Source organism: Schistocerca nitens, chromosome 1 (assembly GCF_023898315.1).
Source record: "Schistocerca nitens isolate TAMUIC-IGC-003100 chromosome 1, iqSchNite1.1, whole genome shotgun sequence".
Lineage (NCBI taxonomy): Eukaryota > Metazoa > Arthropoda > Insecta > Orthoptera > Acrididae > Schistocerca > Schistocerca nitens.
The window spans coordinates 634,188,590-634,212,891 of record NC_064614.1 but is presented as its reverse complement, the minus strand read 5'-3'; the positions used below and the strand labels follow the sequence as shown (position 1 = coordinate 634,212,891).

Genomic DNA, 24,302 nt, shown 5'->3' with positions numbered 1-24,302 from the left:
GCACTCAGTATAATGTCACTCGATGCTCTGTCCCTACCACCCGTCCTAAACATCTGAGTGTCCCAGTCTATATCTGGTAAATTGAAATCTCCACCTAAGACTATAACATGCTGCCATTAATTTCTGTAGAATTTCAGAAAATTGTGAAGCAGATACACTCTCACAAGCCTTTTTTCTCCTTCAGTGGTCTTTGGCAGCATTTCCCTCTTGAAAACCGTCTGTCAGCAGCTATATCTCTGTTGCCATGTAAATCAAAGTGAAATTTTTCAGCTTGAACTTTGATAATTGGTCCCAGAAGTGGCACATCTTCACTTCTCTTTATTAAGAACCACCTATAATGGCATACATCAAGTACATTGTCTTTTCTTAATTTGCCCTTTTTGTATCTATTCCCACATTACTTTCAAATGTGTTTACAAAACTACTAAGTTTATTCTCTTCTTTCATCCATCCCCTGATTGTTCCTTCAGGTATGTGATACTCAAGTGATAGACTTGCTTTAGTTTCACCATTCTTCACACCATCAATAAGTTTTAAATTATCACTCAAAGAGTACAATTTCTGTTTATGTGACATTGTAACAAGCACTTAAAAATCCATGCTATGAATGATTAATTTATGTTTCACATGATAGTTGTGCTTAATTCGATTTTTGCCTAGCGTTGTTGCATAGTCACTTTGTTGACTACGAGGGGGGACCCAAAAGTAACCAGAATCATAATGCTGCACATCTTGTACTTGTGGTAGCAGGTTGCACTGCCAGAAGGTTGTTGTACAAGCTCTGCTGAGTCATTCTGCCATGTGATGTCACCCAACAGTGAGAAGTGTGGTTTCTTTAGCAGTTTTTGAGTGTGCATACAGTGCAGACGTGACATGAGGAAATGGCTAGTTCTTACTAACAACGTGCGTGTGGGGCAGTGAAGTTTTGTAACTTGCTTGGCAAGAATGCAGCAGAAACTGTTGCGATGATTCAGACAGCCTACAAAGACTATGCTCTTAGTAAAACGCAAGTGTAAGAATAGTTTTCTTGGTTCAAAAAAAGGATAAATGGTGGTTGAAGATCAGTCCCATTCTACTCGACCTTCAACTGCTTGAAGTGAAGACAACAGTGACAAAATCCGTGATCTCATCAGTGAAGATCGATGCCGGACAATCGAGCAACTCGAGAACTTGTCCAGGTTGTCCTGGAGCTCAATTCAGCACATCTTGACCATCGATTTGGGATCGTCGCGTTCAAGCCTGTCTCGAAATGAAGGACATGTTCAAAGATGATCCACATTTTTTCAACAAAATCATTACAGGTGATGAGTCATGATGCCATGGGTACAATCCAGAAAGTAAACAACAGTCATCACAATGGAAGTCACCTGGCTCACGTCGACCAAAAAAAGCTCGACAAGTGAAATCGAATGTGAAAACGATGTTGATCTGTTTTTTTGACATAAAAGGGATTGTACACTCTGAATTTGTCCCTAAAAAGCAGAAAGTTAACCAACAATTCTTTTGGAGGTTATGAAACGGCTTCGCAGAAGTTTGTCGTGAAAACGTCCGGCTTTGTGGGATTCTGGCATGTGGTTCCTGCATCATGACAACGCTCCCACGCAAACGGCCCTCAGCGTTCACCAGTTTTTGGCCTCAACAAAGATGACTGCCTTGACCCATGTGCCCTATTCACCAGATTTAGCACCCTTGGACTTCTTCCTATTCCCGAGGATGAAAAGAGACTTTAGAGGGAAGCGTTTTGTGGATGTGGAAGACGTAAAACGCAATGTCATGAAAGTGCTAGCAGATATCAAAGAGGACGAATTTAAAAGGGGCTTCGAACACTGGAATGAACGTTTGGACAAGTGTATTAATGCTAATGGAGTGTACTTTGAAGGAGATTAAGGTTGTGTTTGAAAACAATAAACTATACGCTTTCTAGAAAAAAATTCTGGTTATTTTTGGGTCTACCCTCGTATGTCACCATGTTAACCATGAGATATATAATAAGGTTCTGTCCAGCAACAGTCTTGATTGTTGATAACACAAACTAAAGGTTGAATTTAGTTACATCCATCTATTTTGCTAATCATTTAGAGAGCTTGGAGGTTGCAGCAATAAATTATAGTGCAGAAAGACTCCATGTAGACTGTAATAATATTTGTTCAAGTTTAGAAACTATAGTGAGAGTGGAAAAAATCATTCTTATATGATATTTTGTTTTGGGTGACACACTTCATACTGCATTATATCTGAATCCATGGTATATCAGGCTTCTACTGTAGTTGCTACATGAGAAGCTTAATTCTGTCACTTTGTTCTCGGTTTGACCACAAAGTTGTGTTGTGAAAATTGTTCATTGATATGTGACCTGTGTCTGAAAATGTCTTGGTTTGGAGTGATCACTCTGACTGTGACATCATCTGAAGTGGACACCCATCACTGATACTTGTTACGTGTCTTCAGAAACAAGTAATACAAATAATGATATTCACAACATTGAAACAAGTGCAACAAATAACACTGATTTGAAACTGAAATTCAAAGAGATCATTCTGAACCAGGAATATCAACAAAATCTATAAAAAGGAATCTGATTTGGTTCATTGAATTAGGCAACTCAATCAGTGTTCAACTATTTACTGGAAAAGCAAAAGTATGCATTTCTGGAGAAAGTCCCCTTCATATCTTTATAGTGTTACTTCCAAAGAGCTTCATAGCTGAAACAGTTCAGCAGATCAGAATGGAAAAGAATATTTCTCCACCCATGTTTCTGAACTGGTGACATATTTCAGTATAACATTAGTGATTATTTATTTGCAGTATCTGAGGAAATGACATTATTGGTCTGAGGAAACTGCTTTATGCATGAACTTGATTGTTGATGTTATATCTTACAGGAGATATGAAGAACTGCACCATTTCCTTCATTTCAAAGACGTTTCTACAACTTCTCAAGACAATACTGAAAAAGCTGTCAGATTACAGCCAATTTTGGATGTCATGAATCACAACTGTCACAAGCATTTTGAATCTGAGGAGTTTCACAGTGTTGATGAGAAAGTAAATCCATTCAAAGGGAGATCATCGTTCAAATAGTATCTGCCTAAGAAACCTAAGAAATGGGGCTACAAAATGTGCATTCAAACAGGTGTGTCTGGTTATGTGTATTGCTTCAAACTGTTTCAAGGTGGAGAAGGATGAAATGATGCCTCTCAATGTGGGGCTGCAGGAGCTGTTGGGCTTCATCTGTGTCATGACAGTCTTGGAAAGAACCACAATGTTCTGCTGCCAATCTTTTCAGTAGCATTCCCTTGGTGCTAAAACTGAAACAGCTAACCATGTGATATGTTGGAACCTTTTCCAAATACAGACTGTAGGGAGCAGAGAGAAAACTGAAGTTTTGGAAAGAATTACAGAAAAAGCAATGCAGTGGTTGTTCAGTAGCAACATAAATGGATGACATTACTCTCATGAGACGGATTGACTATTCACTAGTAGCTCTTCTATCATCATATGTTGGAAGAGAACCTAAAGGGGCTGCTAACTGGTTTAGTCAAAAGGAAAAGAAGTTTGCAGACATCAAATGACCCCACTGTATTGGAATTTATAATAAGCACATGGGAGGAGCTGACCTGATGGATCGGTTGCCTTGTACGAGAATGACCCTACAAACCTTAGGTGGTACATGACAATTTTCTACCACTTGCTAATGTAACTGCAGTAAATGACTGGATATTCTGGAAGATTAGTGAATGAGAACATATGACCTACAGATGAAAGCCCATTGTTGTCAGGACATTCAAAAAAGAGAGACTGTCATTCTATATCCAATGAATTATATCACAATGGTGGATCACAGTGGCCTGCCAAGTCAAGTGGTCCAAATGCCAACAGATGTCATGATCAAAAGTGTAGATGAAAAACACAAAGTGTGTGTTATTGTGTGCCCTTACCTATGAAATTTTCATTAGCAAATTGTTTTCGTCTTGATAATTCATGCATGAGAGTGGGAGTGTTACGTACATTGCAGCAAGACTACTGAAACCATATTAACTTATCTCAACACAACTTTCAGCACCAAATTTCTTTGTGCCAGAACACTTTCCAGAAGTACATAGATATATTTCATCTACATTAGCACAATGTTTTGCCCACAGAAACTATTAAACAGATAAAACATTTTTGCCTGAATACTTCTTGTTAAGTACCCAAGTAATTGTTGTTTGTCAAAAGGAATGACTCCTTAAAACATCTCTTAAACTGTCACATTGTCTTTCATATTTAACTTATTTGCATGTTTCAAGTAGGAGATAAACATTATAGCATTAAAAAGCTGGAATCTACTTGTTTTTGACAGAAACATTCATCTCATAAAAAAGCTCCAAAACTAGAATAACTTTGTCACTGAATATTTTTTATACTCGCTGTAGGCAGTTATTGGGACGATTTCATTGCTTTTAAAGACTATTTCATAGATTTTCCAGTTATATTAATTCATTACCTATTGTCTTTACAGCTTAATTAACTAGGAACCTCTAAAGAAACATTACTTTCTTTATGATTTGCTTACCATCATGCTTTTCTTTTATGGAAAATTAATTTTATTCGCATTGGTTTCAGTTGCCCATATAATAGCAGTTAGTTATTTCTTTGTTGTTTTATTTCAGAATAATTTTTCAGTATAAATTGAAACTATCTTTACAGCTGCTCTATTGACACTAGCAGGTAACATGCTATACAAACTAAACTATCCTATCTCTTCCTTGCAAAAAATGTTTATATTTTCTTTAAAAAGAGAGGTTGCACACAATAGGACCAACTTTGATGTTCTTCAAAAAAGTTTACGGTCCAAGACAATATCTGAGCATATGTTAAGGGAGAGACAATTTTTGTGACAGCAAACCTTTGTATTCGAGAAATGACATTTAATAGAAAGTTGTAGTAGTCAAATAGAGTCCTGTTTGAAGTAATTCCAGCTCTTGTGATATCTTAAACATGGTGGGTAGGATAAAAGCTTGACATGTATCTCTCCATAAAAAAGTGAATCTTTATGCAAAAAGGAAAATGTTTAATAAGTGCAAGGATGGTATTACCAAGATGAATGCATGCATAACTAGCTTAAAGTTTGTAATCAGTGCTCCAGAAATGGATATTACAAAACTAAAAGAAGAAAAAAGTGAACAGAATAAAGTATCTGCTAGATAGTTCAATCTGTTTATGAAAGCAACCAAAAGTGAAGTTCAACACTGCAGTATGTAGTTCTCTTGAACCACAAGATGAGAAAGAACAGTGTGAATAATGCAGGACAAGAAATTTTATTAATGCAAATAAATAAGAAATCAAGTATGAATGATGTCAATGAAAATTGATGCTGAAGATATTAGTGGTGGTGGCATCAGTAATATCCCCACATAGCTTCACAATGAAGACATGCCTATACAACAAGTCACTACTTCAGTTGTCCCATCTCCATCTACCCAAAAACCAGAACTACATAAGAAAGTAATTATTCTTGGTGACAGCAGTTCAAAGTAAGTGCACTTTGGTAGCTTACATGGCTAGGTGTTTGCAGATAATAAATAGACAAGGAGGGAACACCCTCAATACCTCTTTTTTGCTGCTTCTCATAGAATTTGTGGCTCACTGAAAATCTTGGCTCACTGAAAACAATAATTTGTCTTGTTTAGCAATATCATTGAGCTTGTTATTGAAATATGCACACTGCTGCTATCTGTTTCATCATCATTCATTTCATTTTCTTCATCTCATATCTATTTCCACAATACTGAAGAAATCAAACTCCATATTACTACCAACATCAACAAGATTACTTCCATCTGAAACCAAACTGAACACTACTGCTATCCGTTATCATTCATTTTATTTTCTTAATTTCATGCATACTGCCACAATTTTGAACAAATCAAACTCCATACTATTACAAACATCAGCCAATTCACTTCCAGCCAAAACCAAATGACTTCACAGTCCAGCTGTTTATGCCATAACTTCCCAAGTACTTGAATCAACAAGTAATAAGATACAAGAAGTCGCAGTTCAACAGTCTTAAAGTACACTGATCTTTTACATCCATAGAGTTTCATACACAATTAAATACTTCTTTTACAAATAGTGTCAGATTATCACTAAAAACGCATCATAGAATGGCATTTATAATTTGAAACACAATCATAATTCTGAATAACATTAGTAGTATGGAAAATGGTTATGTTTTCTGAAAATACAGTTAATATTAATGAAACTTCCTGGCAGATTAAAACTGTGTGCCCGACTGATACTCGAACTCGGGACCTTTGCCTTTCGCGGGCAAGTGCTCTACCATCTGAGCTACCGAAGCACAACTCACGCCCGGTCCTCACAGCTTTACAACTGCCAGTATCTTGTCTCCTACCTTCCAAACTTTACAGAAGCTCTCCTGCGAACCTTGCAGAACTAGCACTCCTGAAAGAAAGGATACTGCAGTGACATGGCTTAGCCACAGCCTAGGGGATGTTTCCAGAATGAGATTTTCACTGTGCAGCGGATATTAAAACTGTTTTAATCCGCCAGGAAGTTTCATATCAGCACACACTCCGCTGCACAGTGAAAATCTCATTCTGGAAACATCCTCCAGCTAAGCCATGTCTCCGCAGTATACTTTCTTTCAGGAGTGCTAGTTCTGCAAGGTTCGCAGGAGAGCTTCTGCAAAGTTTGGAAGGTAGCAGACGAGATACTGGCAGAAGTAAAGCTGTGAGGACCGGGCGTGAGTCGTGCTTCGGTAGCTCAGATGGTAGAGCACTTGCCCGCAAAAGGCAAAGCTCCCGAGTTTGAGTCTCGGTCGGGCACACAGTTTTAATCTGCCAGGAAGTTTCATATCAGCACACACTCCGCTGCAGAGTGAAAATCTCATTCTGGAAGTTAATATTAATTTCCATGTGTTATTTATTTTTATGAAAAATACAATGAGGAAGTTGAATTATTGGAAATATAAAATTATGACTCTGATTCAGTGGATTGTGTCATGAATTTGATGTAAGTATCATATTTTACAATATGTGACAGAGATGAATGCACTGATCAATTATATTACAATAAAACACAAAGAACTTTGCAAGCATGTAAATGTGAACATAATTCTTAACCTAAATAAGAAAGTTGCCCAAGGTATCTTCAACAAGTGACTTTTAAAAGTAAAACTTGTTCAATGTGTACTGGTATAGAAGTTATGGTGATTAAGTGTTATTGTGAACCCAGTTACGTAAAACAAACTGATATTTGTAAATGACATAAGTGGATTATTAGATATTTGACCAAATAATACTATATACAGTTACATTTAGCATAAAAGTTTTTCACAAAACTATTGAAAGAAGTGTTCATTTCCAAAATGAGATTTTCACTCTGCAGCGGAGTGTGCGCTCATATGAAACTTCCTGGCAGATTAAAACTGTGTGCCCGACCGAGACTCGAACTCGGGACCTTTGCCTTTCACGGGCAAGTGCTCTACCAACTGAGCTACCGAAGCACGACTCACGCCCGGTCTCACAGCTTTACTTCTGCCAGTATCTCGTCTCCTACCTTCCAAACTTTACAGAAGCTCTCCTGCGAACCTTGCAGAACTAGCACTCCTGAAAGAAAGGATACTGCGGAGACATGGCTTAGCCACAGCCTTGGGGATGTTTCCAGAATGAGATTTTCACTCTGCAGCGGAGTGTGCACTGATATGAAACTTCCTGGCAGATTAAAACTGTGTGCCTGACCGAGACTCGAACACGGGACCTTTGCCTTTTGCGGGCAAGTGCTCTACCAACTGAGCTACCGAAGCACGACTCACGCCTGGTCTCACAGCTTTACTTCTGCCAGTATCTCGTCTCCTACCTTCCAAACTTTACAGAAGCTCTCCTGCGAACCTTGCAGAACTAGCACTCCTGAAAGAAAGGATACTGCGGTCGGGCACACAGTTTTAATCTGCCAGGAAGTTTCATATCAGCGCACACTCCGCTGCACAGTGAAAATCTCATTCTGGAAACATCCCCAAGGCTGTGGCTAAGCCATGTCTCCGCAGTATCCTTTCTTTCAGGAGTGCTAGTTCTGCAAGGTTCGCAGGAGAGCTTCTGTAAAGTTTGGAAGGTAGGAGACGAGATACTGGCAGAAGTAAAGCTGTGAGACCGGGCATGAGTCGTGCTTCGGTAGCTCAGTTGGTAGAGCACTTGCCCGCAAAAGGCAAAGGTCCCGAGTTCGAGTCTCGGTCGGGCACACAGTTTTAATCTGCCAGGAAGTTTCATATCAGCGCACACTCCGCTGCAGAGTGAAAATCTCATTCTGGAAACATCCCCAAGGCTGTGGCTAAGCCATGTCTCCGCAGTATCCTTTCTTTCAGGAGTGCTAGTTCTGCAAGGTTCGCAGGAGAGCTTCTGTAAAGTTTGGAAGGTAGGAGACGAGATACTGGCAGAAGTAAAGCTGTGAGACCGGGCGTGAGTCATGCTTTGGTAGCTCAGTTGGTAGAGCACTTGCCCGCGAAAGGCAAAGGTCCCGAGTTCGAGTCTCGGTCGGGCACACAGTTTTAATCTGCCAGGAAGTTTCAAGTGTTCATTTATCAGTATTTCTTACAGCAATTAATATCATAAAAATTACATAGCATTTTGCAATAGCACAATACAATCTTTTACAAATGTTAATTTCCTTTTCAATAAGTAACAGTCTTTTAAATGTAAATAAGTAGTTATCAGCTCAGTTCATATAATTTTTCTTGCAGACACTGAAATTTTGTTGATATGTTTTCTCAGGATGGTTTATGTCGATCTTCAAGAGTCTTCCATTTCAGTTTTTTGAACATCTCAGTGACACTCTCTTGTGGGTCAAACAAACTTCTGATCATTCGTGCTGGTCATCTCTTCATACATTTAATATCCCATGTACAGGTGCAGGTACAGCTCCCTCACACTTGAGCAGTATTTTAGAACCTGCCACACAAGTGATTTGTAGCAAGCTCCTATGTAGACTGATTGCACCTCCCCTGTATTATACCAATAAATCAAAGTCTACCACATACTTTACACACAACTGAGCCTATGTGATCATTCCATTCTATATCACTACAAAGTGTTACACCCAGGTGCTTTTATAAGTTGACCCATTCCAACAGTGACTCATTGATATTATAGTCATAGGATACTATCATAGGACACTACGTTTTTTCATTTTGTGAAGTCCACAATTTTACATTTCTGAACTTTTAGAGCAATTTGCAAATCTCTGCACCACTTTTGAAATCTTATTAAGATCTGATTGAAAATTTAAGCAGCTTCTTTTAGACAAATTTCTTTATAGATAATTGCATCATCTTCCAAAAGGTTACTGTTAATATTGTCTGTAAGGTTATTAATACACTACATGAACAACAAGAGTCCTCCCAACAAACTTCGCTGGGGCACACTTGAAGTTACATCTACATCTGATGATGACTCCATCCAAGATAACATGCTGCATTATCCCTACCAAGAAGTCCTCAATCCAGTCGCACATGATAACCCCTAGGATTTGTGTCGAAATAGTTTGAATCTTACCTTCAGGACAGAACTCAGGCTGTAGAAACCATCTTAGATCATAATAACCAGAAAATCAATTGGGTTTCAGATGCAAAAAAAGTGGAAATAGGTGTCCCGCAGGGCAGTGTTCTTGGTCTCTTATTATTTTTGCTTTATATAAATGACATAAAGAATCCAATTATTTCTACCAAAATTATGTTGTTCACAGATGACATGAGCATAATTATAAGTGATGATAAAAAAATCATTCTCCACCACAATTGACATAGTCTTGAAGTATATACAACAGTCATCAGGTTACCTTCCATTGAGAAAGTGGGTGCACTCAGCGACTGTTATGTAATTTATATACGATAGAGCGCAGCAATCAGTTGTCCTTTTTTTTTTCAGGTTTTATTACACAAATCCCAATTTTGGCTAGTGCCTCGCCATTATCAATGCACAATTTTTTAATTTCGATGCAGCTTGATCTCAGCATCATAACCAGAGACCCACATCTCATCACCAGTTTTTATTTTCATGACCCAAAAGCTATGGAAGAGTGGTGACCCACTATACAGATGGTGAATGACTACCACTTGGGATTTGCACCTGTGGCTTTCCAAGACACACACTGTCATAGACATTGTGGAAGAGTGGCCCTAAACTTTGTACCCTGGAAACCCCTCTGACTTCTTGGACACTATACCAAATATGATAAATTATGTAAATAACATGTTTGTAAATTTCCAAATTTCATACATATTGTATTTGTATTTCTAAATTGGTGTGTAACTGCCATACAATTTATAATAATAATAATAATAATAATAATAATAGATGCAGAGGTGACATATCAAGCTAAAACCAAACAAAGGTTGCTACACTATGCATACATTGATTACAAAAAAGCTTTTGATAGTGTACCCCACTCATGGTTACTACAGATATTGGAAATATACAAAGTAGATCCTAAATTAATACAGTTCCTAAACATAGTAATGAAAAATTGGAAAACCACACTTAATATCCAAACAAATTCAAATAATATCACATCACAGCCAATACAGATTAAGTGTGGAATATGCCAAGGAGACTCATTAAATCCTTTCTGGTTCTGCCTTGCTCTGAACCCACTATCCAACAAGCTAAATAATACAAATTATGGATATATCTAAAAGCAAATATGATGTGACTTACCAAACAAAAGTGCTGGCAGGTCGATAGACAAACACAAACATACACACAAAATTCAAGCTTTCGCAACCGACGGTTGCTTCATCAGGAAAGAGAGAAGGAGAGGGAAAGACGAAAGGATGTGGGTTTTGAGGGAGAGGGTAAGGAGTCATTCCAATCCCAGGAGTGGAAAGACTTACCTTAGGGGGAAAAAAGGACGGGTATACACTCGCACACACACACACACATCCATCCGCACATACACAGACACAAGCAGACATTTGTAAAGGCAAAGAGTTTGGGTAGAGATGTCAGTCAAGGCGGAAGTACAGAGGCAAAGAAGTTGTTGAAAGACAGGTGAGGTATGAGCGGCGGCAACTTGAAATTAGCGGAGGTTGAGGCCTGGCAGATAACAAGAAGAGAGGATATATTGAAGGGCAAGTTCCCATCTCCGGAGTTCTGACAGGTTGGTGTTAGTGGGAAGTATCCAGATAACTCGGACGGTGTAACACTGTACCAAGATGTGCTGGCCGTGCACCAAGGCATGTTTAGCCACAGGGTGATCCTCATTACCAACAAACACTATCTGCCTGTGTCCATTCATGCGAATGGACAGTTTGTTGCTGGTCATTTCCACATAGAAAGCTTCATAGTGTAGGCAGGTCAGTTGGTAAATCACGTGGGTGCTTTCACATGTGGCTCTGCCTTTGATGGTGTACACCTTCCGGGTTACAGGACTGGAGTAGTTGGTGGTGGGAGGGTGCATGGGACAGGTTTTTCCCCGGTGTAAAGACCAAGGACAATAACTAAAAAATAAGTATAGAAAAATTTTGTGGACAAAGCTCCAGAATTTTTTCAACAGGCCCAGGCCTCATACAGCAGAATAAGGTCCTCACTGAGATCTGGTGCAATTAAACATTCACTTGTAAAAGTCACTCCTTAAATAGTAAATGTTAATAAAGTTTTATTTATTTGTTTATTTATTTTTGACTACCTTACTGTGTCTTCTTTTTGTACCTTTTATTTTTACACTAACTACAGGCAACACAGTATAATTCTTTTCATGTCTCAGTTTTTAATTTAATGCTTCTGATATTCTGTATGAATTTTACAAAAATAATTTTGTTTTTCTGCTTATCTGTGTTAGTTTCATCTTTCACCTCTTTGATATCATGACTGAGACTAGATTCTATATCATTTTTTATACTACACTTCTAATACTTTTTCCCAATTAAGTAACCTCAGTGTATATTGTTTGTACGTACTGACTGAAACATGAAACTTTTGTGTGGGAGTGTTTTACAATTTGTAAATTTTCTTCAATAATTTCCTCAGTTTTATCCTTAGTTGCTTGTTGCAAATTTAAAACAACTGATTTTGAGTGTTACTTGTTCCTTTGATCCAACATTTGTATTAATCTTTTTAATTCTGAATATCCCTCTTCAAATGATTCATTCTCATGTTTAATTGTTACATCTAAATCCCTTATGCCCAACACCTCTTCAGTCCTCCATGGTCGAGTTTTTAGTTCAGTTCTAGTTTTTATCTTCAGCTCTAAAATTGTCATCTTGGCTAAACTTGTCACATGTCTCAATTAAATAAAACACTTCATTTATTTTTTTTACTTATGTTGATGTGTCCAAGTATGCTGCTGTTGTTACTCAGGTCAGTTCCATTATTGTGCTTGATAATTATCATCCACCACTTCTATCTGTTAAATGACTATCAGTCCATAATTTTTGCATTTGTGCTGCTTCCCATGTAAATACATAAATAATTTCTCCTTCTTGATCTGCAAAACATAAATAAGCAGCAGTATCCAAATCTTTCTTTTAAAAGATTCAGGACTGAGCACCCAGAATGGAGCAGATCCTCCCTGTACCATCACATAAAACAATGAAGAATAAAAGCTCTAAGCAATTTTACTTTTTTAGCTTGCATCACTCAATATGTACAAATAATAAATAAGTAGGAGGAAGTCACTCAATACCTGCTCCTTTCTGTTCCTTGTAAAATGTTTGACTCATTGAAAATCACGGCTTGCTGAAAACAATAACTGTCACATCTAAAATATTATTGGTCTTTTCCTTGAAATTTGAACACTGTTTGTATCTGTTTCTTCATCATTCATTATATTTTCTTCATTTTGTATATATTTATACAGTACTGTGCAAATCAAATTCTACACTACTACAAGCATCAACCAGCACACTTACAGCTAAAACCGAACGACTTCAGAGTCCAACTGCTCAAACTATTCCCTCCCAAGTACTTGAATCAATAAGTAATAAGGTTCAAGAAGTCACAGTTCAGTGATCTTAAAATACATTGAGATATTGCATCCAAAGAGTTTCATACAAAATTAAATACATATTTACAAATAATTTCAGAATATTACAAAAAGCATATTATAGAATGATGCTGATAATTTCAAATGTGATTATAATTCTGAATGAAATTAGTAGCATGAAAAATAATTATGATTTCTGAAAATAAAGCTTATGCTGATTTTCATGTGTTATTTGTTTTTACAAATGAGATGAATTTGAAATAAAATTATATGTCTCAGGATGTTTTAGCATTCTGTGAGAGTGGAACCAAGATTATCTTTGCTGCTGTACTTATCTTCTACATGTGTGATTACATTGAGTGCACAGCGTTCACATACATCTAGTTTGCATGGTTGATCACTGCTCTAATGGCTCTTTTCTCTTTTTTGAATCATGTGCTATTGAACAGTTTGTAAATAATTCTCCTTTGTTAATTGTAGCAATATATAGGACATCTTCAGGGGATCTTGGCCTCTTTTTGAAACAGCTCAACTCAATATAAATTTTCTAACACACAGGTTTGGGAAGACAGACCTGGTAAATTTTATGTACACCTTAACCTCATCCCAGCAGTCAATTTTCTTAACTACAAATTCAAGCATCCTTGTCAAAAGCAATTTTGTATAGCATTGGAAAGGGGACACAATCACAATTATCAAACTATTCATGGTCTCTCTGACCAAGATTGTCAGAGACTTATTATTAATACTATCAATATTTGTCAGAATAAAACTCAGTCACAATGAAAGGTAGTGACACTTATAAATGAAGAAATGATAAAATCCTGTAAATCATATCTCCAAGATGTAAACTGGAGATACATCAATTGTGAGATAGATTTCAGTTCCAAATATGATCCCTTCAGCAATGAAATCGCAGCAGTATTTGAAGATTTCTTTCCAAATAAAGTTTACAGAAATCAACTTTAAGGAACCAATGAAAAGCCTTGGATCTCATGATGGATAAGGGTATCTTAAAGAGAGAAAGGGGGGGGGGGGGGGGGGCAGAAGAGGGAGAATCGTACATTGCATCAAAAAATTCAGGCTACCCTACTCAAACAAAAGTTACCCAATGTACTGTAATATATATTTAAAAAAATCAAACAGTCAAAAAGTTTATAATTTAGCCCCAAAACCAAAAATTCTGTAAGAAAATCAAAGTAGTCTGGGACACAATAATGAATAAGACAGGTGCCAACAGTGCAGTAAAACCAAAGACATCATTTTAAATATTAAACATGTAAACAGCCAAGATATAATAGCAAAACTCTTCTGTAACAGTTTCTTAAGTGCAGCTGAGCAAATAGGTTGCAGTGGCTCTTTAGAAAGTTACATTTAAATACTGAAACACCATTTTCCTAATAAGTGAGATAAGCATATCCTCCATAACTATAAATGGAGTAAAGAAAAGCACTGCCTCTTTAAAAAACAAAGGATAATTAGGTATAGATAATATTTCTAGTAAACTTCTAAAATTTTATTCAGATCAGTGATGCAAAATTTTGACCCACATATTTAGCATTTTTATGTATCAGGGTGTCTTTTCAGATGGAATGAAGCTTGCTATAATGAAACCTCTCCACAAAAAGAGAGACGCAACACATCACACATTGTTGTCCCATCTCTCTTTTGATCACATTCATGAAAGTACTCAAGAAAGTACTGTATTCCAGAATTGTGAGGCACCACAAAAACTTTGACATAATCAGTGAAAGACTAATTGGTTTCCAGAAAGCTATGTTCACAACAGAAGCTGTAATTTCGGTCATAAATGATATACTGGAATCATGCAATAAAAAAATTAATCCAGTTGGAACATTTTATGATCTCTCTAAGGCTTTTGTCTGTTACGTTATAAAATACATCTCAACAAATCATGCCACTATGGCATGAGAGGGGCAGTGGCAAACCGTCTAAACTCCTACCCCAAGAGAGGAAGCAGAAGGGAGTTTTGGATGAGAGCAACAAATGAGCTTTAGAGCGGTAGAGTGTGATTGAGGTGCTGTACTCCATGGAGTCCCCAAGAGATCTTTCCTTGGTCTGCTGCTGTTTCTAATACACAGCAAATAAATGACTTAGCTTTGTCATATAAAGCATGTACGTTCACTGTGTTTGACAACATTAAAACAAGAAACAACAACAATTAAGAACAAACAGTCCACTGTTTGAGGCTGATGTCAAAAAAAAAAAAATACCTTTCAGAACACATTCATTATCTATCTTTTGATTGCATTATTTTTTAAGAAGGGCAGTTTCAGTTCAACATGAGCCATCTTCAGATCTATAAACAACAGTAAAATAACTAATAAGCAAATACTCTACAAAAATACAAAATGTTATCATACTGTGCCATAATCCAACATCAAATACACCAGAGAGAGAGAGAGTACTTCATGCTACATCACATAATAAAATAGTGTGATGCAGTATCTAAGTTTTGATGGTAGACACAGTGATTACTTTTCTAATCAATACAATCAGGTATATTCTGGCATGTCTGACTTTTGATTATGGCATGTTATGGTATGGTAACATTTTGTATTTTTGTAAAGTATCTGCAGATTAGTCATTTTAGTGTTGTCTACAGATCTCAGTATGATTCATATTCCAGCAAAACCAGTCATTTTAAAATGTTCATGCAATCAAGACAGATAATAAATCTGTTTTATAACCTCTGATTGCAGATTTATATCTCGAGGGACATTCAGATGTCAATTTTTGAATTCTTTCAGGACTTATAACCTGGTTCAAAGTAAGCTCCAATCACAAATTCCCATAGGATATACCTACTGTACATGGCAGTCAGCAAATACAAAGGATACACTGCACTAAACTCTTGGGCCTCCACATCCTCCACATCCTCCAAACCACAGAAAGATTATCCTCTGCTATTTTTGCCATTAGGACAATCTCACATATCAGACGCATCCATGTCACAAAGTTCACTTATTTTGGATTCTTCCACTCTATTATGTACTACAGAATTATTTTCTAAGGCAATTAACCTACATCAAAGACAGTTTTCTTTCTGCAGGAGAAGGTCGTCCAAATTATGTGCAGAGTACCCCATAAGAACCTCCTGTTGCAGTCTCTTTAAGGAACTTACTACAACTTCCGAATATATTTCTTCCATTATGGGCTTCACAGCGGATAATCCTGTGTACTATGAAACCAATCAAATGTACCATGATCACAGTACAAGAAGGAAGGCTGACCTCCACTCTGATCTCAAGAATCTAAGTTGGTTACAAAATTATGTACAGTAGTCCATTTATTCCAGTATTAAAATATTTAATTGCCAGGTAACATCAAAGACCTATGAAGTTACAGTACATCATTTAAAAATAATACTTGATGAAACTTTTTATTCATTAAATGAATTTTTAACAGAGATATATAGATTTATTTCACATATATTTTTACTAATTGTTTGTTATGTATTGTACAAGAATTGCTGATCCGTGTACGATACCTTTTTTCACTTTGCTTCTGTTGTGACCTAGTTTTATGTTTTTGTTTTTCCTGTAACTTCTTTTTAATCAGCTGTGCTATGTTCTTTGTTATGTATGTTTATGTATGTTTTTAACTTGTTCTCCATCCTAGCACCATATACACATAAAAGAATCTATGAGATATTTCCACAGATACATAAGTAAATGAGAAACTTGAGAGACTAACCAAGTAAGGTGAAGTAAAAACATTGCCAAATCTTTTGTAAGGCTTCAACTGGAGTACTGCAATTCTGAATGCGACTCATACCAATCGTAAGTGATTTCAGACCTGGAGTGCATACAAAGAAGGACAGTAGTAGCTTTCTAGGAAAATATTGAGCTATGCAGAAATGGTACTGTTATGATAAAGGAGCTGAAGTGGAACTCATAATGAAAGCCAGAGAAAAACTCATCTCCATGGCCAAGGTCACTAATGTACACTTGTGTGGTGGTGTTTGACATGGGTGTAAGCAAGTTCAAATCCTGGTGGTGGAAAAATTTTTCACTGTCATTACTTGACTGGCAAGGGGAGCATGTGACACTGTTGATGCTGATCCATCCATTAGATGGGGACAATAAGCTTGGGGGCCCTATTAATAATAATAATAATAATAATAATAATAATTTTATTGTCATTCGGCCATTACAGCAATAGACAACGTCATATACATACTAAAATACAATTAATAGTTTGAAAGAAACAACAGGTTTCTTGTTAACATTATAGTATTATATTACAGTTGATAAATTCTCTTATGTCATAGAATGGGTGGAGGACTAGCCAGTCATGAATTGTTTGTTTGAATAATTGTTCAGGTAATTCTTGAACAGATTGAGGAAGATTATTAAATAATTTGTACCCCATGATTTCGTAGCTGTTGAGTGACTTTGACAATCTGTGGTAAGGAATATAGAGGCACCTATTCCTTCTTGTATTGTGGCTGTGTACTTTTTCTCTGGTTTTGTTTCTGGTAATTTCTTCTTCATATAAATTAGAACATAGTATATGTACAAGTTTATAACAGTCATGATTTTCTGTTCACAGAACAATGGTTTACAGTGTGCCTTATATGCAGAACCAGTAATTATCCAAATAGCTTTTTTTTTGCAGTATTAATATGTCATGTACACAGCTAGAGTTCCCCCACAAAATAATTTCATATGTTATTATACTTTGAAAGAATGAAAAATAGGATGTTCTAACATATTTTTCAGGAACACAATCCATAAGTCGCCTTAACAGGTAAATAACTCTTGACAATTTACCACTAATATATTGTACATGTTGACCCCAAGATAATTTATCATCAATGTATACCCCCAAAAGTTTGACATAACTTGGATCATCTGACAGAAGCTTGTCTCTAAGACTACAGACCATCTGCTGTATTTTGTTTTCATTCAGCAGGAACCCATTTGCCTTGAACCAATAGGATGCTTGGTCAATTGTCTTTGCTGCACAAGTTTTAAGGCTTTTGAAATCCTCACTAGCATGAAGAAATGTTGTATCATCTGCATACAACACAGTGGTGGACTTGATAAATGACAGCAGATCATTTATCATTATCAGGAACAAAAATTGGTGCTATTTGCAAGGTGTAGGCTATGTGCTGGCACCGGGTTCACCTTCTCCCTTCTCTCATCATTATGTAACACAAACATTACCAAACATTACACTACATTCCACACACACACACACACACACACACACACACACACACACAGTACATACATGTAGTATTACAAATATTTTCGTGGAACATGTTGTAAATAATGAACAATTAAAAAAGCCAGAGAAAAATTCAGAGATTAGGTAATATGTATACGGATCTTGCAGCTTTAACTTTCTGGTCTAGTGTTAAAAATAAGTTTAACATGGGAAACAGAAGTAAAGCAGTTTATTGAAAGATGTCTTACATCCCTGGCTTGAGGAAGTACAGCAGTTGAGGAAAAGACTGAAACTCTGTATTCTGAGAGAGTAAATGAAGTTCAGTGATTGTGTATGTAAATATAATCTGCATAACTAAAAATATGCATTGCTGCAGACACATGAAAGCTTCATTGAAATTTAATGTGTTAACAATAACAAAAAACTTTAATATCTATCATATTTTCTTTGTAAAGAATTTGTTTGTTTTATGCTAAACTGATAGGATATGGAAGGATATGAGTCTGAATGACAGCTTAAGTGAAGTTGAGAGAGCAAAGCTAGCTGTGTGGGACTACCCAGTGAGTGACAAATACACAAAAATCCTGCAAGCCATGACTGAGGCTGGATTTCCAGCTAACATGGAGGAAGCATTAGAAAGAGTAAGGGCTTCAAAATCATCAAGTGAAGGGTTTGCTTTCATAGGTAAGTTACATCTAAATATTGCATCTTCATACTGGCAAGCAAATAAGTATGGTAATAAGTGATACACGACAATTGATTGCCTCATGAACAAAACTCTAGCAGAGAAAATGATGACTTCAGAATTCCTCATTTCAAATTTATAACTTCTATTTTATACTGTGAATGATTCACTTTCCACATAAATGTAGTCTCCTCACATAATGTCGTTTAAAACTGCGACTCATGCTGTCATTGCTCAAGATATTTTGTCTGGAGCTACAGGAAAATACAAGAAAAAGAACAAGTTACTAAAACTCTGTAATCTATGCATCAATGACCAGCTATTTTTAACATTAACTATTTTTTTTTAATTATCTAGAGCTTCAGTGAATTTCTCTGTGTTTCTTCATGTTTGTGCTTGTCTGGTTTGTGGTTGTTCCTGTATCTTACATTTCATAAAAAAACATTTTTTGTGAATCTGTCACCATATTTTCCATATTTTTGCTCTTTGATATGTGAATTAATCTGCACCACAATCCTTTATAATCAGTTTTGTCTAAAGAATTCTTCTACTTTATGTTTAGAATGTTACGGTTACTGTATGAGAGAAATGTCATATGTTGAAGCCTACACTTCCTCTTATAACTGGGTGTGTGATTCTTTAAAGGAAGATTCTAACTCCCAAGTATAAGACAGCTTCAGAAATCTGAGTCTTTTACAAATGAGTTTATGTCCTAAACATTTGCAAGAAAAGGTTTAGAAAAGGTTTGAAATTGTGTTTAAAGTTCGTTAGAATTCACTAAATATTCTCATTATCAAACACTGGATGAGTAAGTTCTGGGTAATTCCACTCTTTTTAAGCAAAAGCTAGTTTTTTTTTACCCCATCTCAGTGTTTTATGTTATATCTCCTGGACTGAGTGGTGTACAATGATATAATTTTGTAGGTACATTCAGTGGTATTTTTGGATACTGTCTGCCAAATATGTTGTGAATAGTGTTGGCAGTGTAGAAATAATAAATTAAAACATCAGCCTGATGCTGAAGTTCTACTGTATGAACTGTGAAAGTGTAATAACTGATAAACTTTCCCTTTCACTATTTCATGGAGAGTTTGTAGTGATCCAGCTACACACGGCTAACAAAACCGATACCTAACCTGCTATGTTATCTAGTTCAGTTTTGAATCAAGCCATATGTAGTGATTGTGTCACAGCCTTGCCACCAAATTTTTGTCAAATTACCATAAAACACTGAATCAATCCTGCTCGTTGCAAATCTGATGTGGTACGGGGGAGGGGGGCTTGGGGGGGACCTCTCTGATTTCTACTAACAAACGTTTGACCATTTTGCCTAACGTTTATCTTTGCATACACAGTTAATTATGGTACAACTGCATGTATATATGGCTATGATGATGTGGCATAGGACATTTACTTCCAAGTGAACACACAAGCGCTTAGTCTGACACTTGTTATTATGTTACTTGCATCTGCGTGTGTTGCACCAACCAGGTGTAAGCAGGTCTGCTGTCATTGGCTGTTGCATTCACCTTTGCATGAGTGAATTATTATGTCTCTCATGCACAACACTGAAGTAACATAGTTCAGTAGAGGGTTTTAATGTTATTTTTATTGCAGAATTGCAGTCTGTTCATTGATCACAAGAATAACATGACTGCGAACTAGCCACTGTTGGCAGTAACAAGCACACTCATAATAAACAGTTTTTATACATCTGTGGAACAATTAATGGTTCATGCACATGGTAGTCAGCAACGACGTGAACATTGAAATTATAAAGTATTTAAAATGCACATGGCACAGACACAGTTCTTTTCAGAACACCGTAACTACAATGTCATCTGTCCATAGCCTATATTGTTGTAGTTATGCGACACAGTTCATTTGGTGGTTTTACACAGTCTGTTTTACACAGTCTGTCCATTTTAAACCTTTTTACATTCTATTATAGGAAGGAGCAGAAATGTATCTCATCATTAATCAGTTTCATTTGCACCAGTTGTTTCATGACACAACATGATCAGCATGCTTTTGACCTCCTTCCACCATTTCAGTTCAAACATTAGTGCAACACATGTTCTACTGACAATATTCAACCCTCTCAATCAATATTCTGATCTCTCTTGCTCTGCTTTTACAGTATCTCAGCAAACATGTAACTTTACAAAGTCATTCCAATCAAAATTAAAGGAACAAATGAAAAACAAAGAATCAGAATATTTTACATATTCAGTAAACAAGAAAACCTAATTACTAATGTCCAAAAGGGAAATAATATGAGTTCCATATTATTATTTTCAACAATTAGTTACTCATTACATTATAGAACAAAATAAACACTATCCTATACCACCATAAATTCACGTTCAACTACAAAAAAAAAAAAAAAGAAAGAAAGAAAGAAAGAAAGCAAGAAATAAAACAGAAAAAAACCTCTTATATAGTTTGCAACTAGTGATGTCTTCACATGTGTCAGTAAGGAGTTTCTTAAAGACTTCAAATTATGTTTAACGCTTGTTGAAGTTGCTAACTGCTCTCATTCTCTACCACTAGATGAAACAAAGTCTATGTATTTGTGTGCTTTGAGGTGTGCTACCTCAAGACATATATGCAGTTTCTAACTGTAATACTTGTCTTATCATGTTAAATCTTAAACATAAGATTATTCTTCTTATCGAGTAGATTATGACAGAATTTTAATTTAGTAATATTGGTCAACAATTACATAAAATATTGAAAATCAAGATTTTGTCACCCCTGGAAGGTGTTAGATAGACAACCTGCAACTGGTGCTGGGTGACCATGCACAGGTTTTCTTGTTTAATAATATAGATTTTTTTCTTGTGAGTATATTCCAGATCATGCAATTCATGTTACAGTGATTGTTTTCACTTAAATACTTTTCATAGACTTAATCAGCATCAGCTGTTCTGTCTTCTGTACATACTAGACATATTATTCATAATGCCAAAAGGAATTGACTGAGAGACTACATTGAAATGTCTGCTGTTGTTCATTGCAATAATTTATCCTTAAACCTGACCTTCATCATCATGACTACCATTGTTCCCCAGTTACTTATACATAACTCCTTTACAAGCCAGCTTTCATTGTTCTTGCAATGTTCTTATTGATTCACAGTTGAAGCACAAGACATATTTATATTTGATTTGATTTGAGTTATTTCATCTCATAACATACAATATTCAGATTATGTGATCTGTTGTACTGGATACATGTCAATATATAATTTAAGGGATTTAGTTTACAGACTTAAAAATAATAACAAGTACAGTTATCAAACAATATTTTAGCAGTACAATACTTTTACAATTTTGTACTATTTTTGTTTTATTTTATTTTATTTATATAGAGTTGTTGGTTGCCCTGTTTAATTTATCACCTCATCATTCATAAACTCCTCCACTGAATAATAACATTTTCCCACTAAGAGTTCATGTAATTTTTTCTATACAGGACCAATTACCATGCTCAGAATATTGTAACCCTTTAATTTATTGTATATTTTCATGCTCATGTATTGAGGAGGTATAGAATATAGTATTAATCAGTGTGGAGGGAGCATAAAATTTTGTTTTGGCCTAGTTGTGTCAGTGTGTTGTTGTTGTTGTGGTCTTCAGTCCTGAGACTGGTTTGATGCAGCTCTCCATGCTACTCTATCCTGTGCAAGCTTCTTCATCTCCCAGTACCTACTGCAACCTACATCCTTCTGATTCTGTTTAGTGTATTCATCTCTTGGTCTCCCTCTACAATTTTTACCCTCCACGCTGCCCTCCAATACTAAATTGGTGATCCCTTGATGCCTCAGAACATGTCCTACCAGTCGATCCCTTCTTCTAGTCAAGTTGTGCCACAAACTTCTCTTCTCCCCAATCCTATTCAATACCTCCTCATTAGTTATGTGATCTACCCATCTAATCTTCAGCATTCTTCTGTAGCACCACATTTTGAAAGCTTCTATTCTCATCTTGTCCAAACTAGTTATCGTCCATGTTTCACTTCCAAACATGGCTACACTCCATACAAATACTTTCAGAAACGACTTCCTGACACTTAAATCTATACTAAATGTTAACAAATTTCTCTTCTTCAGAAACACTTTCCTTGCCATTGCCAGTCTAGATTTGATATCCTCTCTACTTTGACCATCATCAGTTATTTTGCTCCCCAAATAGCAAAACTCCTTTACTACTTTAAGAGTCTCATTTCCTAATCTAATTCCCTCAGCGTCACCTGACTTAATTTGACTACATTCCATTGCCCTCGTTTTCTTTGTTGATATTCGTCTTATATTCTCCTTTCAAGACACTATCCATTCAGTTCAATTGCTCTTCTAAGTCCTTTGCTGTCTCTGACAGAATTACAATATCATCGGCGAACCTTAAAGTTTTTATTTCTTCTCCATGGATTTTAATACTTACTCTGAATTTTTCTTTTGTTTCCTTCACTGCTTGCTCAATATACTGATTGAATAACATTGGGGATAGGCTACAACCCTGTCTCACTCCCTTCCCAACCACTGCTTCCCTTTCATGCCCCTCGACTCTTATAACTGCCATCTGGTTTCTGTACAAATTGTAAATAGCCTTTCGCTCCCTGTATTTGACCCCTGCCACCTTTAAAATTTGAAAGAGAGTATTCCAGTCAACATTATCAAAAGCTTTCTCTAAGTCTACAAATGCTATAAATGTAGGTTTGCGTTTCCTTAATCAAGCTTCTAAGATAAGTCATAGAGTCAGTATTGCCTCACGTATTCCAATATTTCTACGGAATCCAAACTGATCTTCCCCGAGGTCGGTTTCTACCAGTTTTTCCATTCGCCTGTAAAGAATTCGCATTAGTATTTTGTATCCGTGACTTATTAAACTGATAGTTCGGTAATTTTCACATCTGTCAGCACCTGCTTTCTTTGGGATTGGAATTATTATATTCTTCTTGAAGTCTGACAGTATTTCGCCTGTCTCATACATCTTGCTCACCAGATGGTAGAGTTTTGTCAGGACTGGCTCTCCCAAAGCTGTCAGTAGTTCTAATGGAATTTTGTCAACTCCCGGGGCCTTGTTTCGACTCAGATCTTTCAGTGTTCTGTCAAACTCTTCACGCAGTATCGTATCTCCCATTTCATCTTCATGTACATCCTCTTCCATTTCCATACTATTGTCCTCAAGTACATCGCCCTTGTATAGACCCTCTATATACTCAGTCCACCTTTCTGCTTTCCCTACTTTGCTTGGAACTGGGTTTCCATCTAAGCCCTTGATATTCATACAAGTGGTTCTCTTTTCTCCAAAGGTCTCTTTAATTTTCCTGTATCAGTATCTATCTTACCCCTAGTGAGATAAGCCTCTACATCCTTACATTTGTCCTCTAGCCATCCCTGCTTAGCCATTTTGCACTTCCTGTCAATCTCATTTTTGAG

The 24,302-nt window shown here is 36.4% G+C and overlaps 1 protein-coding gene and 2 non-coding genes across 3 annotated transcripts in view; 2 read left to right on the top strand and 1 right to left on the bottom strand.

Annotated features, from left to right (window-relative positions):
- LOC126236653 (ionotropic receptor 25a) overlaps positions 1 to 24,302 on the top strand; it is a 485,919-nt gene that overhangs the window by 322,200 nt on the left and 139,417 nt on the right. Inside the window, exon 14 of the mRNA XM_049946121.1 lies at positions 18,662 to 18,861. Within this exon, the coding sequence (XP_049802078.1) occupies positions 18,662 to 18,861 (200 nt within the window). The remainder of the gene's footprint in view (positions 1 to 18,661; positions 18,862 to 24,302) is intronic.
- Positions 7,437 to 7,511, bottom strand: Trnas-uga (transfer RNA serine (anticodon UGA)). The gene has a single exon. It is a non-coding gene; the product is annotated as a tRNA-Ser (tRNA).
- Trnal-caa (transfer RNA leucine (anticodon CAA)) lies at positions 8,168 to 8,242 on the top strand. Its single transcript has one exon. It is a non-coding gene; the product is annotated as a tRNA-Leu (tRNA).